The sequence below is a fragment of the Rhinatrema bivittatum genome, chromosome 8 (genome assembly GCF_901001135.1).
Source record: "Rhinatrema bivittatum chromosome 8, aRhiBiv1.1, whole genome shotgun sequence".
In the NCBI taxonomy this organism is placed as follows: Eukaryota; Metazoa; Chordata; class Amphibia; order Gymnophiona; family Rhinatrematidae; genus Rhinatrema; species Rhinatrema bivittatum.
In genome coordinates, this window is record NC_042622.1 from 95,624,742 (window position 1) to 95,644,114 (window position 19,373).

At 44.4% G+C, this 19,373-nt stretch overlaps 1 protein-coding gene across 4 annotated transcripts in view; it reads left to right on the forward strand.

Annotated features, from left to right (window-relative positions):
* The window catches only part of SEC16A (SEC16 homolog A, endoplasmic reticulum export factor), a 192,532-nt gene that overhangs the window by 58,899 nt on the left and 114,260 nt on the right, over window positions 1-19,373 (forward strand). For all 4 annotated transcript variants that reach the window (XM_029614123.1, XM_029614126.1, XM_029614124.1 and 1 more), the window contains exons 9-13: window positions 3,307-3,368; window positions 3,476-3,614; window positions 4,478-4,720; window positions 12,912-13,009; window positions 13,216-13,297. In XM_029614123.1, the coding sequence (XP_029469983.1) occupies window positions 3,307-3,368; window positions 3,476-3,614; window positions 4,478-4,720; window positions 12,912-13,009; window positions 13,216-13,297 (624 nt within the window). The remainder of the gene's footprint in view (window positions 1-3,306; window positions 3,369-3,475; window positions 3,615-4,477; window positions 4,721-12,911; window positions 13,010-13,215; window positions 13,298-19,373) is intronic.

A 19,373-nucleotide genomic window follows, 5' to 3' on the forward strand; every position in this document is an offset into this window, starting at 1 on the left:
GGCTCTTTGCCCAATTGACCACCCAGCCCACCCACCCGCCCAGCAACTGATCCAGCACCCTCACCACCACTGTCGACAGTCTTCTTCTGACTTCCCTCAAATCAGCCAGTCGTCCAGGTAAGGATGAACTAAGATCTCCTCCCTGCGGAGGGCTGTCACTACCACTACCATCACCGTCATAAACGTGCGCGGTGCTCTTGCCAGCCCAAATGGGAGGGCCTGAAATGGGAAATACTGTCCCAGAACCACAAAATGCAGGAATCGTTGATGCTCCATTCGGATGGGAATGTGAAGATAGGCCTCTGTCAAATCCAGCATCGCTAGAAATTCTCCTTGACAAACCACCGCTATCACTGTCCACAACGTTTCCATCCAGAAACGGGGCACCCGCAGCGATACAGTCACCTTCTGCAAATCTAGAATAAGGCGAAAAGACCCCTCTTTATTTGGTACGATGAAATAAACTGAGTACGGTCTGCGGCCTTGCTCTGTCCTGGCACGGGGACGATCACACCGAGACTCTGAAGGCGCTCCAAAGTAGCACGAATTGTTTGCGGTCTTCCTCCTGATCCACAGTGAGATATCACAAATACCTCCCTGATGGGCTGAGAAAATGCTAAAGCTCTTTTAATACCTCTAGGACCCATTGATCCGAGGTAATCCTGGTCCACTCGCTCGCCTGACTGAACCTGAGGGATGGCCCACAAAGAAACCTAACACCTCAGGGAGCATCTCCTCTTCTCTAACCTTTCTTAAATCTTTTTTTTTTTTCCAACTCCAGACTTCAGGTTTGCATCTCTACCATCTGCTGGAGACAGAGAAATACTAAGGGACTGCAGGTGGCACTCTAGTTATGCAGCAGTGCCTCACTCTTTGGTTCTCTGCCTCCATCTGCTGGTAGGGATGCAAAACCCACTTGTCTGGACAGATTTGGGGTACGAACAGGAAAGAGCCTTCAAACTGACCACCCACTGTCTTTCAGTGTCTCAGGGACTCTTGGTTCAGAGTCCAGTTCTCATGGAGGATCTTGCTCCATTTTGTTTTATGACTTGGCTTTTGAAAGGGTTTGCTTAGAAGGGCTACTCCGGGTCTGTTATTTCTACCCTTGTCAGAGCATGGAGGACCTCCACTTCTCTGGCTTATGTCCAAGTTTGAGCTTTTGAGTCTCTCTGCTTGGATTGCAATATTTCCTCCTGGGTATTCCTTGGTCCTGGCCTTTCTTCAGAGGAAAAACGAAAAATATAGATGCCTGAAAGTCTTTTCTAAAACCTTCATTGGGTGGAGATGTGTAAAATCAGTTGCTCAAAATAATCGCCCGACTCAGGCCGAGTTTCGCCACTTTCCAATGGCTGCCTCAGGGGCTTAAAAGATTTCTGAACTAGAAAATCAATTAGAGCCTTTTTACATTTGAAGAATGCATTTACTAGTCATCCGCAGTGCAGGCATATCTTAGTTTAAATCAAATAATCATACACCTTAGGGGGTTCCATCTACTCAATGGCGCCGCATACATGTGTACTGCAGACGGGCATATGTAGTCACCACTCCTGTACAGGAGTGGATACTGTACTGCCCGTCTGCAGTACACACTTGATTTTCTACTTGAGAAATCTTTTAAGCCCCTGAGGCAGCCACTGGAAAGTGGAGAAACTCGGCCTGAGTTGGGCGATTATGACCAGTCGTATATCCTGCTGTTGATCAAAGGGTGGATGATTATGAAAGGGTTGAAACTGAACACTCAAACTGAGGTCATGTGGATTTGGTGTGGTTAAAATAGTGTTTGTTTGTAACAATTAAGGAAAATCCTGCAGGGTTTGTTTTTTTTTTTTAATACCCAGCCAGGTTTGTAAAGATTGTGTACAAGATTATGTCCCATCCTGACTCTTGCAATTCCTTGTATTTGGGGTTGCCTGGCAGCATAGTAAGCAACTACAGTGTGTACAGAGTTCTGCAGCAAGGGTGTTGGTTAGAACTGGGATTAGAGATCGTGTCTGCTCTATCGAAAAAAAATTTCAATAGCTGCTTATCATTCAGCAGGTATTCTTCAGAGTTCTAATTATGGCATCTAAGCTCAAATATTATAGGCCCATGTTATTTGGCTAGAAATTCATTATCATCCAGACCATACATTACATTCTTATTCAGCTGGTTATCTGGAGCTCTTGTCATTGTGTTGATCAGGTGTGTTAGGGCTTGTTCCATTATGAAGTTCCAGGGATATTGGGATATTGAAAAGCATTCCAGTTGAGATGCATCAGGAGGTTGAGTTGAAGCAGTTTAGGCATATTTTACAGACTTACCTGTTTGCCAGGGCAGAGAGGTCAGTATGATGGCAGGAGTTTTGTTTTATGTTTATATTTGAGTATTATGAATGTTTTATAAACTGTTCTGGGTATTTCAGTAGGGCGGGTAAAATATAGAAATATAATTTTTGCTTTGGTTATTTCTATGGTAGTTTCAGTAACTTGCATTAAAGCAACACACTGCAGAACAATTTCATTTTGCTGTAAGTAGGAAGGCTGGAGGGGATGGATAGGAAATAATTCCCCCTGGTTCCTTTTTAGAGGGTAATTTAAAAGCATTTTTGCAGTGCTTTAACCATAGAAATTGCTAGTTATAATTGCCAGCCTGATACTGTATGTGGATACACTTTCTTGTGTATGTCCTGCATGTATGTAAATTTACCCAGATTGAGAAGTGAGTGCTATTCCACATGCGGAGTTGGGGAGGGGTTAAACTTGTGTATACTTAGATTTTCAAAAGTATGTACATAAATTTCCTCCGATTTCCTGTGTACAAATTAGCAGGCACAATTGTGTGCTGGTAGTTTTTGACAGGATTACTTTCAAAGCGAATGTATTCGTTAGTTTGCTTTGAAAATTGGGGTAATTTATGCAGATTTTCTGCCTTATGTGGGCTGTTACAAAATTACCTCCTTAAAGGACTGGAAAAGATAAAATTGAAGTTTGAGCTACTGAATTAATTAGGATCTAAGTAAATTTGGATAACCAGTAATGACCTTTTTCCCTCCAATCTCACTAATGACTTGTCAGAGACTAACCCACTGCCCCACAGAGAAGAGATTATTAAATTAGTGCACTGGGAAAGCATAGTGCACAGTTATTAAATTATATACTATAAATCAGTGCCAGGATAATGGTGCCAGGATTGAAATCTGGGTTCCCTGTTTTCTCAGTTTACCATCATAAACCTGAAGACTCATTATTAGTCTGGAGTTTATGGAATGGCAAATGTTGCAGAGTAACGAGAATTTTGCAAATGTTTGTGTGTAATTTTGTTTTGCAGACCATGTTACAACACATTCCTGAGCAAGAGGAGATGAGAGCCTTCCCTGGCCCTCTTACAAAGTATGTTTATGCATCATTTGTATATGTTACAAAGTTCCTTAAAATACTTGCGACTCTTAATACTTTAAATTGCACATTTTCTCATGCTGTGATATCTTCATTTTAAGAGATGAAACACACAAAGTTGATGTCATCAATTTTGCTCAGAACAAAGCTGTTGCATGCTTTCGGAATGAGAACTTGATTGATAAGGAATCTGCAAGTCTGTTGTGGGAGTTCATTGTGCTTCTGTGCAGGCAGAATGGGGTAAGAAATTTTGGCATCTTGTTTTCTTTTTCTTACTTGGTATTCTATTCATATCTTTCATTGTGGACAAGGGACACTAGTCAATAGTCAAAAACTCATGACACTGAAATGTTTCATAGCACCATGAGGTGTCAGTTGGTGGTTCCAGCTTAAGGATCATGGTATCCAAAATTGGGAGGAAACCAGGTAATCTACAATTTCTGGGACATTTTAAGTTTAGCCTATTGCAACAAATGTGTATTGGGGAAGGGGGGTACAGTTTTTATTTTGAATTTTAAAGTGACTGTAATTTTGTGGCAGATCCTTGGTTCAGAAATGGCTCCTGAATGGAAAATGTTTGTATATCAATGAAGTAAATTAGAGGCCCTTTGCTTCAAAACTATATTTAATTTGGTGAGAATATTACTGGGTGGTGTGGTGTTTTTTGCTGTGTAGACAGGAACAAAAGCAATATTTAAAATTAGATTGAATGTGGTCTTGTAATTACATCTGGTCCAGGCAATCCTAGATAGAGCTGGCCCAATAATTTTGACACTACAAGTGATTCTTACACTGTTTTGCTGTTTATAAATTGAAAGTGCCATTGCCTAGAAAGTTTGCATTAATAATTCATCATGGGGTTCTGCTAAGTTTCACAGCTTTCTTGCCAACACTGGCGCAGGGATCAGGATGACAAACTTCAGCTTCTAAATGAAAATTGCTGGTGTGATCTGTGAAGCCATTTGCCAAAAAATGTTCCATATGCTGTGCATGCAAAGGAAGATCTTGTTAGATTAGGCCTTCTCACAGGCTTTAGGCTGGGAAGGTGGATTAAAATGTTTTGAGCTTGTTTATAAGAGCTTTTTCTTTTTCTTTATTCTTAGACTGTAGTGGGCACAGACATTGCAGAGCTTTTGCTGAGAGACCATAAAACAGTGTGGCTTCCGGGGAAATCACCCAATGAAGCCAATCTGATTGACTTCAACAATGAAGCAATGGAGCAGGTTGAAGAGGAGTCTGGTGCCTCCCAGCTATCCTTTCTCACTGACACGGCAAACAGCACAGCCAACTCTGATGAGAAGGAGATTGAGAGATTTCGGGAGCTTTTGCTTTATGGTCGGAAAAAGGTGAATGTACAACACTATATCCAAAAATATGAAACTTTTTATTTTCTATGGAAAATCCAGAGTCATAGCTAACCTGTAGCTAATATGGACTTGGCCATAGGCGCACCATTGCTCAAGGGCACCACCAGCTCATCACATAAATACCTAATCCATGCAGGGTCCAGTGGTGCAGGAGGAATGTGGGTTCCCCCTTTTCCCACCTCAACCTTTTCTGGTTGCTTCGCCCTATGTAGTGCCTCGTGCCTCTTTCGGCCCTGTGGTTGAAACCTGATCTAAGAAACAACTAGGGGTCACGATTTGAAACTCCAGGGAGGAAGACTTAGAACCAATGTTAAAAAATATTTCTTCACTGAGAGGGTGGTGGATGCCTGGAATGCCCTTCCAGAGAAGTGGTGAAGACTATAAAACTGTGAAGGATTTCAAAGGGGCATGGAATAAACACTGTGGATCCCTAAAAGGCTAGAGGATGGGAATAAATAAAGCTTAAATGGCATGGAGCGGCAGTTACTACCCTTAAGAAAAATGGGGTAACCTCACGAAGCAGCAGCTACTATCCTTAAGAGAAACAAGGGGGTAACCTGCATGGAGCAGCAGTACCACCTTGGGAAGCTTGCTGGGCAGGTTAGATGGACCATTTTGGTCTTTTTCTGCCATCATTACTATGTTACTATGTAATTGGCTTTCAGAAGAGCAAAGAAAATGAGAAGGGCTGAGCTAATCTAATCCTTATACCTCCAGCATGGTCAGACAAGTCTGGTTTGCATATCTAGCTCAGCTCTCCAGCAATCCTACAATTCCTGTCGAGCCAGATATATAACTATTAACTAAAAAACAGGGACTTCTGTTTCATCCAAGCCTTCCCTCCTCTGTCAGCCTAACAGCTTGGATGTTGAACACTCAATAAGAGTGGTCCTGACACAAGAAAGTGAAGAACATAATAGTGTGTGTCAGAAAACCATCAACTAAAAGAGCTTAAACAGTAATGGGAAAGGTTCTCCACATTGTCTCAACACAATAGGCTGGACCAGTAAGCATGCAAACCCATATTCTTACTGAATTTATTTATTTAATTATTTAAAGTTTTTTTTATACCATCGCAACGGTTTACATGTAGGCACATAAGTAAGCTTGGAGTAAGCGTACTATAGTACATTCTAACCGGTGCCATTAAGTTTCGGTTACATTAAATCATAAAAATACGTTCAAATGTTTAGTGATGTAGGTTCTGGCCAGGTGTACCTAGAAGGTACTTTTACAGGTAAAAAAATCACATTTACTGTGTTATCTTATTACATTCATTGTGTACTCAATTTGTTAAAATATTGTAATGCACGTTTATGAGAATAGTGCTGTGTGCCGGTGCTCTTCTGTTTATTCCAGTGTATTTTTTATTCTCCGGTCTCTTTATAAAAGGTTTGTTTAAAAAGCCATGTCTATAGACTTCTCTTGAATGCTTTGGGGTCTCTGTAATCTGGTCTCCAAAGGCATTGTGTTGCAGAGTGTGGGTCCTGCTAAAGACAGTGCCCTCTCTCTTACCTGTGTTAGTCTCGCTGTCTTGACTGAGGAAATGGTTAAGAGAGTTTTGTTTACTGAACGAAGGTTCCTGTATGGTACGTGTACCCATAGTGCAGTGTTTAGCCAGTCTGCTTTTTCATCATGTATTAGTTTACGTATGGTGCATAGTGCTTTGTATTTTATTCTTTGTTCTATGGGTAGCCAGTGAAGTTCGGCCAGAGTTTGTTATATGCTCTCTTCTTCTTTTTCCAGTTAGTATTCTCGCTGCTGTGTTTTGTAGAATTTAAAGTGGTCTTATTGTTGTATTTGGGAGTCCCAGAAAAAGTGCATTACAGTAATTGGTACTGGCGAAAACTAGTGCCTGAAGCACTGTTCTGAAATCTGCAGGAGTTAGTCTGTTTAAGTTTTCTGAGGATCATGAGTTTAGCATAGCCTTCTTTAACTTTTAGCGATATGTTGTTTTAGATAAATTTCGGGGTCCATTATTTTTCCTAGGTTCCTTACTTTTTTCACTAGTTCTATTTTCTGGTTATTTTTGAGTATAATTGGGGTTTGAATGATTTCGATATTTTTTCTTTCTAAGTGTAGAAATTCTGTTTTTTCAATATTGATCACTAGTTCCATTCAATTTAATAGTTGTTTTATGATGTCTAGGTACATGTTAGCTAGGTTTAATGTTTTTTTCTATTGAGTCGTCGATTGGTAGAATTAATTGAATATCATCTGCGTAGATGTAATGTATGATTCCTAATCCTGCTAGTAGATGGCATAATGGAAGCATGTATATGTTAAAAAGGGTTGTGGACAAGGCTGATCCCTCCGGTACACCTGTTTCAAGATTGAATTTGTCTGATAGTATGTTGTTGATCTACTTGAAAGAACCTGTTTTTTTTTAGATATGAGCAGAACCAGTTTATTGTTTCATTGTGTGGTCCAATCTCTTCTAGTCTTTTTAGTATAATTTTATGGTTTACTGTCAAAGGCTGCTGATAAGTCTAACATTATTTGCTCTCTGAGTCAGGTCTAGCCATCTCATCAGCTTAAGTAATTCTCAGTTCTATAGCAGCTTACCATGCCCAGACTGACAGTAGGCCTATCTCAAATCACCCATTAGTATCCAAATGTATATGAGAGTTGTGACATACTAAAACTCCAGTTGTAAAACCACCTGTTCTATGGTATATGAATATTCTTTTGGCACAAATGATGTAGCCACCGTTTGAACCTTTGGAGTCAGCTTCTTTCAAGTTTCTGACATGGAAAGTAATTTTTCTTGTAGCAGTAACAGCCAGGAGAGACAGCCAGTTTCAGGCTTTACTTCATTATATCCTTATATGCAATTCTTCCACAATAGAGCGGTGCTCTGCCTCCACCCAAAGTTTCTTCCAAACGTTGTTAGCTTTTCATATTAATCAAGCCATAACTGGCTCCAGATTTTCAAGACAGGCTGATCCATTCTTTGTTTTACTCTTGATGCCTGCATGGACTTGTCCCTATTGATTTCTCTAGAAAAGCAAGACTACATCAGAACTACAAGTCCATGCCTGCAGTGGAGGAAAAACTAGGACTGGATCAACCTATCCTGAAAATCTGGAATCATTTGACAACTCTAGCTACTTATGTTCTTCCCAAGGCCATATGCCTATGATGGTGAAAGCCCTTTATTTATTGTACTGTAAGAGAACTTTGGCTTATTACAAAAGAACTCTGCCACAGGCTTTGCAGTTATTCATCTCTTATGATCCCAACCGATTGGGTATAGCAGTGGCAAATGTACATTTTCAAACTGCTAGTTGATTGCATCATGCACTGCTAGTGGAAACTATTCTAAAGATCAAAGTCACAGAGCATATAGAAAGACATGATTTAATGGCACACAGTCAACATGGATTTACCCAAGGGAAGTCTTGCCTCACAAATCTGCTTCATTTTTTTTGAAGGAGTTAATAAACATGTGGATAAAGATGAAACAATAGATGTAGTGTATTTGGATTTTCAGAAGGCATTTGACAAAGTCCCTCATGAGAGGCTTCTAAGAAAAATAAAAAGTCATGGGATAGGAGGCTATGTCCTTTTGTGGATTACAAACTGGTTAAAAGACAGGAAACAGAGTAGGATTAAATGGTCAATTTTCTCAGTGGAAAGGGGTAAACAGTGGAGTGCTTCAGGGATCTGTACTTGGACTGGTGCTTTTCAATATATTTATAAATGATTTGGAAAGGAATACAACAAGTGAGGTTATCAAATTTGCAGATACATTTTTCAGAAGGGTTAAATCACAAGCGTATTGTGATAAATTGCAGGAAGACCTTGCGAGACTGGAAGATTGGGCATCTAAATGGCAAATAAAATTTAATGTGGACAAGTGCAAGGTGTTGCATATAGGGAAAAATAACCCATGCAGTAGTTACACGATATTAGCTTCCATATTAGGAGCTACCACTCAGGAAAAAGATCTAGGCATCATAGTGGATAATACATTGAAATCGTCAGCTCAGAGTGCTGCATCAGTCAAAAAAGCAAACAGAATGTTAGGAATTATTAGGAAGGGAATGGTGAATAAAACGGAAAATGTCGTCATGCCTCCGTATCGCTCCATGGTGAGACCGCTCCTTGAATACTGTGTACAGTTCTGGTCACCGCATCTCAAAAAAGATATAGTTGCACTGGAGAAGGTACAGAGAAGGGCAACCAAAATGATAAAGGGGATGGAAAGGCTAAAGAGGTTAGGGCTGTTCAGCTTGGAGAAGAGACGACTGAGGGGGATATGATAGAGGTCTTTAAAATCATGAGAGGTCTTGAACGAGTAGATGTGAATCAGTTATTTACACTTTCGGATAACAGAAGGACTAGGGGGCACTCCATGAAGTTAGCAAGTAGCACATTTAAAACTAATCAGAGAAAATTATTTTTCACTCAACACAAAATTAAGCTCTGGAATTTGTTGCCAGAGGATGCGTTTAGTGCAGTTAGTGTAGCTGGGCTTAAAAAAGGTTTGGATAAGTTCTTGGAGAAATCCTTTAACTGCTATTAATCAAGTTGACTTAGGGAATGGCCTCTGCTGTTACTGGCATCAATAGCATGGGATAATCTTGGTGTTTGGGTACTTGCCAGGTTCTTGTAGCCTGGTTTGGCCTCTGTTGGAAACAGGATGCTGGGCTTGATGGACCCTTGGTCTGACCCAGCATGGCAATTTCTTATGTTCTTATGCTATAAGCAAGTTCAGTGGGCCCTTGACTCACGAACTTAATTGGTTCCAGAGGGCTGGTTGTAACTCAAGTTGGTTGTAAGTCAGGACTTTGTTTTCCATAGGAAATAATGGAAAAACCCATAATGCGTTCCAGACCTCTGAAAAACACCCCTTACCTAACCATTTCTAAAAAATGGTTGTATGAGGTCTGTAATTACCAGAAACACCTATACTTCCCTAGTGTACTCACCAAAAAGTTATAAAATGTGCTTAGCCTACCAGAAAAAACAATTCGTTTATTTTTCATTTATTTATTTATTTATTTAAAAGTTGACATCTTTGGTTTGCAAACAGCATCGGGGGATGAAATGGAAGTGGCTATTCAGAAGGAGAGTCCCATTCCATAAGAACATCTGGAATCTGGCTTTCTGGTGTCCTTTCTTGCCTTGGGGGAGTCTGTAGCTCACTAGGACCTGCTTCTGGCTCACTTGGTCTCAACCATTTCACAAGTAAAAACTGGTCTAAGGTTGTCTGTCTTTTCTTCAAAACTGTTCTGTAGTATGACATTATCATTAAGCAAGTGAATGCAATGATTGGCTTTTCCTCTGTCTGGGTGGGTCTTCTCTACAAATGTTTGTAGCTCTGTCCATTTTTTCAGGATTTCCTTAATTCCAGAAGAGGAAATTTGCTGCAGTGATTGATCCTCCTCTTCAGTAAGCTCCTCGGCTGCCATTCTCTGTTGCTCAGCCAGAAGTTGCTGAAGTTCCTCTGTAGACAATTCCTCTGAGTGTTCTTCCACCAGTTCCTCAACATCAGCACTGTCTACCTGCAAGCCTATTGACTCGGCTATAGTGACAATGTCATTAACCGCAGGGTCCAGCTCCTCTTCTATAATTTTAGGCCACACTTTCTTCCTGGCAGATCTCAATGTCCTTTGAGAGACATTGGCCCAGGATTTCTCTATTAACCCCTCACATGAAAGGATGCTGTAATGTTCTTTCCAGAATTCTTTAAGGGTTAAATCCGTATCTGAAACCATCTGGAAGCACTTCTGGAACAGTTCCTTAGTGTATAGCTTCTTAAAGTTAGCTATGGACCTGCTGGTCCATAGGCTGCAGTAGAGGAGTTGTTAGGTGGAAGGAATTCTACTGTGAGCCATGGGAATTCTTCAGCCAACTCGTCTTCCAAGTCTTGTGGGTGAGCAGGAGCATTGTCCATGATGAGGAGAGCCTTGAGTGGTAATCCTTTGTCCTCAAGATATTTCTGTACAGTAGGACAGAAAACCTCCCTGATCCACTCAAGAAAAAGGACTCTTGTTACCCAGGCTTTTCTGTTAGATCTCCACATGACACGTAACCTATTCTTCATGACATTCTGTTTTCTGATCACTCTTGAGGTCTCAGAGTGACAAACCGAGAGGCTTTATCTTGAGGTCACCACTCGCATTGGCACATAGCAATAAGGTTAGCCTATCCTTCATTGGCTTGTGACCTGGCATTTTTTTCTCTTCCTGGGTAATGTACGTTCTCTTGGGCATTTTCTTCCAGAAAAGTCCAGTTTCATCACAGTTGAAAACTTGCTGACAGGAAAAGCCATTTCTCTGTCATTGTTTCGAAGTGGGGTATATAATTTTCAGCAGCCTTTCTATCAGAACTGGCAGCTTCACCATGCCTAGCTACGCTATGAACACCAGTTCTTGCTTTAAAATTGTGGAACCACCCCTTACTGGCACGAAATATTTCACCATTTTCACTTGCTGATGGCTTATCCTTTATGATATCTGCATTTATAGCCCTACCTTTTTCACAAATCAGACACTCAGGCAATCACCTTCCATCTGCCTTTCATTAATCCACACTAGCAATAAGCTTTCCACCTCTTCTATCACTGTTGATCGTGACTTACAAATTTGAGTGACACCTCTAGTCACACTAACTTCCTTGTACAAATATTTTCTTTGTAAGATTGTTGAAATGGTGGATTTTGACATGCCGTATATGACAGTGAGATCGGTCACTCGAACGCCACTCTCATTTCTTTCTTCTTCTCGATTGTGATTGCTTTCTTTATCTTTGGGGCCATTTTGAACACTTCTTTGATAAAAGTGCAGTTCTGCAGGAGAAAAAAAAATAAGAAACCTAACAGAAAAAACACCAACCACAGACACTATTTTCCCCTTCCCGATAGCTTCTGAGCACATCTCTTGCCCTCCAGAAACTATTTTCCCCTTCCCAACCGCTTCGGAGCACACTACTGTACCTTGCCAGCTGAGTGATATCCCCTGATGTCCCCCGATGCTGTTTGCTGAAATTGCGTGCCGGGTCTGCCCACGTGCGCCTGGGTCCCATTAGTAGAAGCAGCAACAGTAGCCAGCCAATCCCTGTAGAAGTCCCGCCTCCAAGACCAAAAAAATGTGATACACAACCAATCCGCAAAAAAAAAAAAAAACCACACATGGCACACAATGGCACACATGTGGTCGTAACTCAAAATTTGGTCGTACCTCGAAACCGGAAATTATGGTCGTAACTCAAATTTTGTTCGTAAGTCAAACCCTGACATGTTGGTCGTAACCCGAGCCATTCGTAAGTCAAGGGCTCACTGTATATAAATTGTGCCATCAAGGTTCATTAGGTCAGAGGCATGGCGTTCGATAGTTCATCTGCAATCTGTGCCTCTTGAAGACATTTGCAAAGCTATAGTGTAGTTGGTCAGTAACAACTTAACAGTAAATATGGACAAGCAGTTTTGTGTAGCCTGTTCACCCAATAATTTACTCTCCATGTTGGGGGACAGAGTTGCTTATTCAGTAAACATTCTGCTGCAACCCTCACTTTGTGATTCCTCACATATGGCAAATTCAGCTCTGCTTATCAACAGAAAAAGCAAGTTTGCTTACAGTAAAGGTTGTTTTCCATAGATAACAGGATGAATTAGCCATACTAAATGTCTGCCTGCCTTCCTAGAGAGTTAGTTACCTAGCTAAACTTAACTCTAAAATCGACTGAGGGGGCTCATCAGGCAGTGCTTGAGCGGGAATTTCCACACATACTCAGAAGAGCAAAAGTTCTACTAGCTATTTGAGAGCAATCTGTTCAGTACTGCTGGGTGACATCACCCACATGTAAGGACTAATTCATCCTGCTATCTATGGAAAACACAGTTTTATAGTAAGAAAACTTGCTCTTGGAGCTCGTTATAATACAAGGTGAGGACACGCTTGTTTACTTGGCTATAGGTGCCAAATTTCCTGGCTTCTGCTTTGAGAATATCTGTTTCATCTTTCATTCTGACCTGCCTCAGTCCCACATAGTCTTAAACCATCCAACCTGCTGCCTTTGAATGTGCACATCACATGCATGCACTTCTGAAGGATTTTCCAGCCTGCCAAACTGGTAACTGCAGGGAAATGTTTTTCACTGCTTGTGAACACATCATTTGATTAGATCCCTAAATTAAACTAATTACAGCTGTTCTTCTCCATAGGATGCATTGGAATCTGCCATGAAGCACGGCTTGTGGGGTCATGCCCTGCTACTTGCCAGTAAGATGGACAGCCGTACACATGCTAGAGTCATGACCAGGTAATTCATATTGTTTTTCTCGCTTCCTTGAGTTTGTCACCATAGGGAATAGTGCATGTTGAAAATAGTTCTGTTTTTTAGTTTTCCTTTTTTGAATGATATGGGAATGTACTTCTAGCTTCAACAAAACTGAACCTCAAATTGCAGTAGACTAAACGTGCTGGTAACTTAACTCTACCCCTACTACTCTGCTTTCTTTCCTGTAGGTTTGCCAATAGCCTCCCAATTAATGATCCTTTGCAGACTGTTTACCAGCTCATGTCTGGAAGAATGCCAGCTGCATCTACAGTGAGTTTAAAGTTTAACTTCAAAGAGGAGACGGCAAGAGCTGTAAATTGGATAGGTTGCTTTTCTAAGTGGTTTTGGTTATGACATTCATCACATAAGTAGACATTGTGGAATCAACTAACATCAATGTTTTGATGGGGTAGTGGAAGCAGGTGAGGAGAGAGAGATGGCAGAGGAAGGAGCATGACCCATGGCATATAGCTAGAACTGTGGGAGGGGAAGAGGCTCTAGAGGTTTTGTATATGAGACATGTCTCATGAATAGAGCTGACTGACTTTAGTACAGCCAAAGTCAGTGATAACTGGAAACCTATGTGTGTATATTATAATTTATATATGTGACTTTGATACATTGAGAAATTGTTTAGCTTTCCCCAGTATTTCTATTGTATAGTGCAGCGGTTCTCAACCGGTGTGTCGCCAAGCACCGGCAGGTGTGTGCGCATTTCCTGGTCTCCCACTGCTCTTCTCTTCCTCTCCTCACCCCAGCGAGACGCACACAGTTCTTCAACGAACACTGCTGCCGTTCCTGCCCGTGCTATCAGCACTTTCAAGCCCAGAGTGGAATGGCAGCAGTGTTAGCGAAGCTGGCACAGCAACATGGCCTTCTCTTCTTCCCGCCCCCTGTGGCCCTGAAGAGGAAGGCATGTTTACCAGGCACGCAGGAAGAAGAAAGGGCCATTCCCTGTACATACCCGGATCAGTCCAGACCGTGGGTTGAGCCTCCTTTCCAGCAGGTGGAGACAGACTAAAACTGAAAGGGTATCCTATATGAGGATAGAGCCTATCCTGTAAACCTTCAGTATTTGTCCTGCAGCAGGTGGATGATCAGCTCACCCTTCGGTCTCCTGATTTAGGCTAGTCAGCCTTCTTTTCTTCTGGATCAAGCAAGTACTTCTTCCTTAGGGATCTTCATTGGATTTCTTTCTGTTAAAAAAAAAAAAAAAAAAAGTAACTTTTTTTCTGTGGAGGAGACTGTCCTGTCTCCTGGCTCTTGCTGGACTCAGGGGCTTCGCCCCTTGTGCAGGGCATAGCCTGAATCCGTGATTGCTGCCAGGTGTGGGAACTGAGGCTGGTGGTCCAGTCTGGCTGCCTAGGGAGCATAGGGCTCCATTGTGGTGCTCAGTCTGAGTTGAAAAAAAATAAAAAAATAAAATTGATAAAATAAATAAAATTCTAGATTATTAGTAATGTTATTCTTTGGCCCTTACCTGGGATTGAACCGGCAGCCAGTCAGGCAGGAGCGAGCAGGCTTTATTCCCCTGCCTCTGCTCTTGCCGGCAGGCTGCCAATCAAGGCTATTTTTAGTTTTTTTTTCTCTTCAGTGCGGCTCCTCTTCATTGCGGATGCCGGGGCCAGCAGCCTGCCTCGCTTGTGGGCAGCCCTTGTCATGCCTATCGCACGAGGGGCTCTGCTCAGCCTGCCTGCCTGCCTAGGAAGGCCCCTCCTCGGCAGGGCAGGCAAATTTAGCCCGGGGATTGAATCCCCAGCGCATGGCCAAGCCCGGGAATGGCGGCCATTTTTGGTTTTTCGGCAGCTCCTGATTCGGAGCTGCCTGGAGCTGGGGAGCCGGATTTTTGCGCGTTACCCCCCAATTTCGCATGGAAACCTTGCGGGCAGTCATCACAGCAGTTTGCCCCAGAGAATTCCTCGCCTCGCTCGATTTGACAGAGGTGTACTTCCATATTCCGATTCACCGCGATTACCAGAAGTATCTTTGCTTCCACATCCTCAACCGGGATTTCCAGTTTCAGGCGCTGCCTTTTGGCCTCGCAACCGCACCTTCACCAAGGTCACGGTGGTGGTGGCGGCGGCCCTTCGCCGGGAAGGAATCCTAGTCCACCCCTATCTGGAAGACTGGCCCGTAAGAGCCAAGTTGGAGGTTCTTTGCCAAAAGGTGGTGGATCGGGTATTAGCTCTCCTCGCGTCCCTCGGGTGGATAGTGAATTTTTCCAAGAGCAATCTTCAGCCCTCCCAGGAGTTAGAGTTCCTGGGAGCCCACTTCGACACTCAAGTGGGCAAGGTCTTCTTACCTCGTGCGTGGGCCCTCAAGTTGATTGACCAGATTCGGAATCTTGCTGCCTCTCCCAATGGCCTGGGACTACCTGCAGGTCTTAGGGTCCATGGCTTCCACCATCAACCTAGTTCCATGGGCTTTTGCTCATATGCGACCGTTACAGAATGCTTTGCTATCCCATTGGCAGCCGGTGTCGGAACAGTTTCACATAGTCCTCCCGCTTTTGGACTCTACTGTCGCCGCCTTGCAGTGGTGGCTTTCGCTTCCTCATCTTCTCCGGGGTATGCCCCTTCAAGCTCCACAGTGGATGATAGTAACCACGGACGCCAGTCTCTCAGGCTGGGGTGCGGTCTGCCTGTCAGTCCACTCAGGGGATCTGGTCGCCGACTCAGACTCGCTGGCACATCAATCGGTTGGAGGCTCGGGCGGTGCGTCTGGCTCTGCAGGAGTTCCTGCCCCTGATGCGCGGCAAAGCGGTGAGGGTGCTGTCCGACAACTCCACCACCATGGCTTACATCAATCGTCAGGGGGGTACCCGCAGTCGCCTGGTGGCCCTAGAAGCCAGCCGTCTCTTTGCCTGGGCGGAACATCACCTGGATTGCCTGGCGGCCTCTCACAAGGAGAATGTTCAGGTTGCTCGATCCGGGAGAGTGGGAACTCTAGGAAGCAGCCATGGATCTGATTGTCGACAGGTGGGGTCCCCCTCACCTGGACCTCATGGCGACCTTGCGCAATGCCAAGGCCAATCGGTTCTTCAGCCGCTGGAGGGAGCATGGCTCAGAGGGCGTGGATGCTCTGGCTCTCCCCTGGCCTGTGGACGTCCTTCTGTATGTGTTCCCCCCGTGGCCCCTGGTGGGCAAAGTTCTCAGGAGAATAGAACTCCACCGAGAGCCCGTGGTTCTGGTAGCACCTGAATGGCCTCGCAGGCCATGGTTCGTGGATCTCGTCAACCTGGCGACGGATGGACCTCTTTGGTTTAGGCCATCTTCCTCGTCTGCTTCGGCAGGGGCCCGTATTTTTCGACCAGGCCGATCGCTTTTGCCTAGAGGCCTGGCTTTTGAACAGCGACGCCTGAGGTGTAAGGTCTATAGGGAGGAGGTTATCTCCACCTTGCTGTGAGCCCGGAAGCAGTCGACCTCTCTAGCCTACGTGCACGTTTGGAAGGTCTTTGAGACTGTGAGGAGTCAGGTGTCTCTGCACGCTCCGCCCCGGTCTCGTTGGTTCTTTCTTTTCTACAGAAGGGTCTCTCCAAGGGCCTTTCCTTCAATTCCCTGCGTATGCAGGTTTCCGCTCTAGGCTCTCTCCTTGGTCAGGTCGAGGGTCATCCCCTAGCGGGCCACCCAGACGTGGTTCGGTTCCTGAAGGGAGTCAAACACCTGCGTCCGCCTGCTCGCAATACTTGCCCGTCATGGAGTCTTAATCTGGTCCTCCGGGCCCTCTGTGCTGCCCCGTTCGAACCTCTCCGTCAGACTACGTTAAAGGACCTTTATGCTCAAGGCAGTTTTCCTTGTTTCTATCTCCTCCGCTCGGCGGATTTCCGAGATTCAAGCGTTGTCCTGTCTGGAACCCTTTTTGCGCTTCTCAGATTCAAGTGTTTCCCTGAAGACAGTGCCTTCTTTCTTGCCAAAGGTTGTCTCCACCTTCCATGTCAACCAGTCGGTAGAGCTTCCAGCTTTCTCTCCAGAGGAGATTGCAGGTACCGCTGGAGGCGATCTTCGTAAATTGGATGTCAAACGTATTCTACTCAGGTATCTCCAGGTCACCAATGACTTTCGGGTCTCGGACCATCTTTTTGTTCTTTGGAGTGGTCCCAATCGTGGCAAATCGGCTTCTAAGACCACTATTGCGCGATGGTTGAAGGAGGCCATTTCCTTGGCCTATCTCTGCCAAGGTTGGGCGGTTCCGGAGGGCCTAAAGGCTCATTCACTACGTTCTCAGGCTACTTCCTTGGCGGAGAGCCAATCGGTCTCTCTGCAAGAGATTTGCAGGGCCGCCACATGGATGTCCCTTCATACTTTTGCTAGACACTACCGTCTGGATGTGCAAGCACCGGTTTTTGGTTCTTTTGGGCAGCAAGTGCTTCGAGCGGGACTGTCTCGGTCCCACCCGGGATAGGGAAGCTTTGGTACATCCTACGGTCTGGACTGATCTGGGTACGTACAGGGAAAGGAAAATTAGTTCTTACCTGTTAATTTTCGTTCCTGTAGTACCACGGATCAGTCCAGACGCCCTTCCCGGTTTGTCCTTCTTTTCTGTCCTCTCGAAGCTTGTTCTTGCAGATTTTGATACTTCATTCTTTGCAAGAATATTGAGCAATTACACCGGAAGCCTTGGTTGTTAAAGTACCAAGTATATGCAAGAGCGGATAGTCATTTCATGTTTTTTCCATTGTTCTACAGTTGCTCCATTGAGCTTTATGGTTACTTGCTTGATCCTATTCTGGTTTTGTTGTTTTCTGCTTTGACAGTGGTTATACTGAAGGGTGACAGGATAGGCTCTGTCCTCATATAGGATACCCTTTTCAGTTTTAGTCTGTCTCCACCAGCTGGAAAGGAGGCTCAACCCACAGTCTGGACTGATCCGTGGTACTACAGGAATGAAAATTAACAGGTAAGAACTAATTTTCCTTTCTGCTGCTGCAGAAATTGTGTTCCAAGGCTCCCTAGACTCCCATCGGCCCCGCAGAGTTAAGAAAGCAGCACTCAGCTGTTTGCCTGTGCTGCGATCATCGCGGTGCAAAGCAGTCGGCTAAGAATGTGGCTGCAGGGATTTCCTGCCATGCGGCTGTTTGGGAAATACATTGATTAGCTGCCCTAGGTCTGCAGCGTTTAACTTTTTTTTTTTTTATATGGCCCCTGTTCCAGACCTACAGGTCCCGCTGATGTCATCACTGACATCAGCAAGATTGTGGCCTAAATCGTAAGGGCCCCCCCCCCCCCCCCCCCAAAATGCCTTCTCCAGTTTCCCTCTCTCCTTGCAGCGGTACTAGGCTCAGAGACTCACGACTGCAGCCAAGTTCTTTGTGGGAGGGCTGGCAAATGTAGTGGCTCGTCATGCAGCTGTCCACACCAGTCCTTCCCTTCGGGAACACTTCCTGCCTCTCCTCAGGCTATGGGGAACCTGCAACTGGCTCCTGCAGTTCAAAACGCAGCCTCATCAGACCATGGGGAGCCTGTCATTGGCTTCCCAAGGCTCTGCACATCCACAGCCTACAGCCACTGTTCTCAGCCCCTCCTCCCTGCAGCCTCTGCACTGTGGGAGGTTCCCCTGGCTCCTGCAGCTAGAATCGTGGCCTTTCTGCTCTTGGCCACTCACCCATGCGACCAACAAAGGCCCACAGAGAGACCGTCACTGACTCCAGCAGCCCTTGCACATCAAGGCTACTTGATGGATTTCCCAAACTGCCACATGGCAGGAAATCCTCGCAGCCACATTCTCAGCTGATTGCTCTGTGCTTTGATGATCGCAGCACAGGCAAACAGCTGAGTGCTGCCTTCTTACTGCTGCGGGGCCGGGGGTCAGTCACTCCTGCTGCAGTTCCCAGCAGAATACCAGCTGCCTTGTGCTATAGCTGCCTTGTGTGCTAGGGGTGGGAGTGAGTGAGACAGAGTGAGCCAGCATGTGTGTAAGTGTGTGAGAGAATGTGTGTGATTGAGACTGTGTGTGTGTAAGTAAGAGAGAGAAAAATGTGTGAAAGCAAGAGATTGGTCAGGGAGGTGACTGGTATGTGTATGTGTGAGAGAAAGAGATTGGTCAGGGAGGTGACGTGTGTGTGTGAGAGAGAGATTGGTCAGGGAGGTGACTGGTATGTGTGAAAGAGAGACTGGTCATGGACCCTAAGGAAGAGGAGCGTCAGAACAGAGCTTCAGCAGCCATTGCTGCTTCTGGTGTGTGCTAAGGCCTACAAGGGAAAGGAGTAGGAGAGTTGCCGGAGATGGTAAGTAAAGGTGGCTTTTAAAGTTTATCTTTCTTGATTGACTGCCAGTTTAATTTTTGGGTATTATGTAATGTCTGCTGTTTGAAATATTTTATTGGTGTTTAGAGAATTTTTTAAATAATT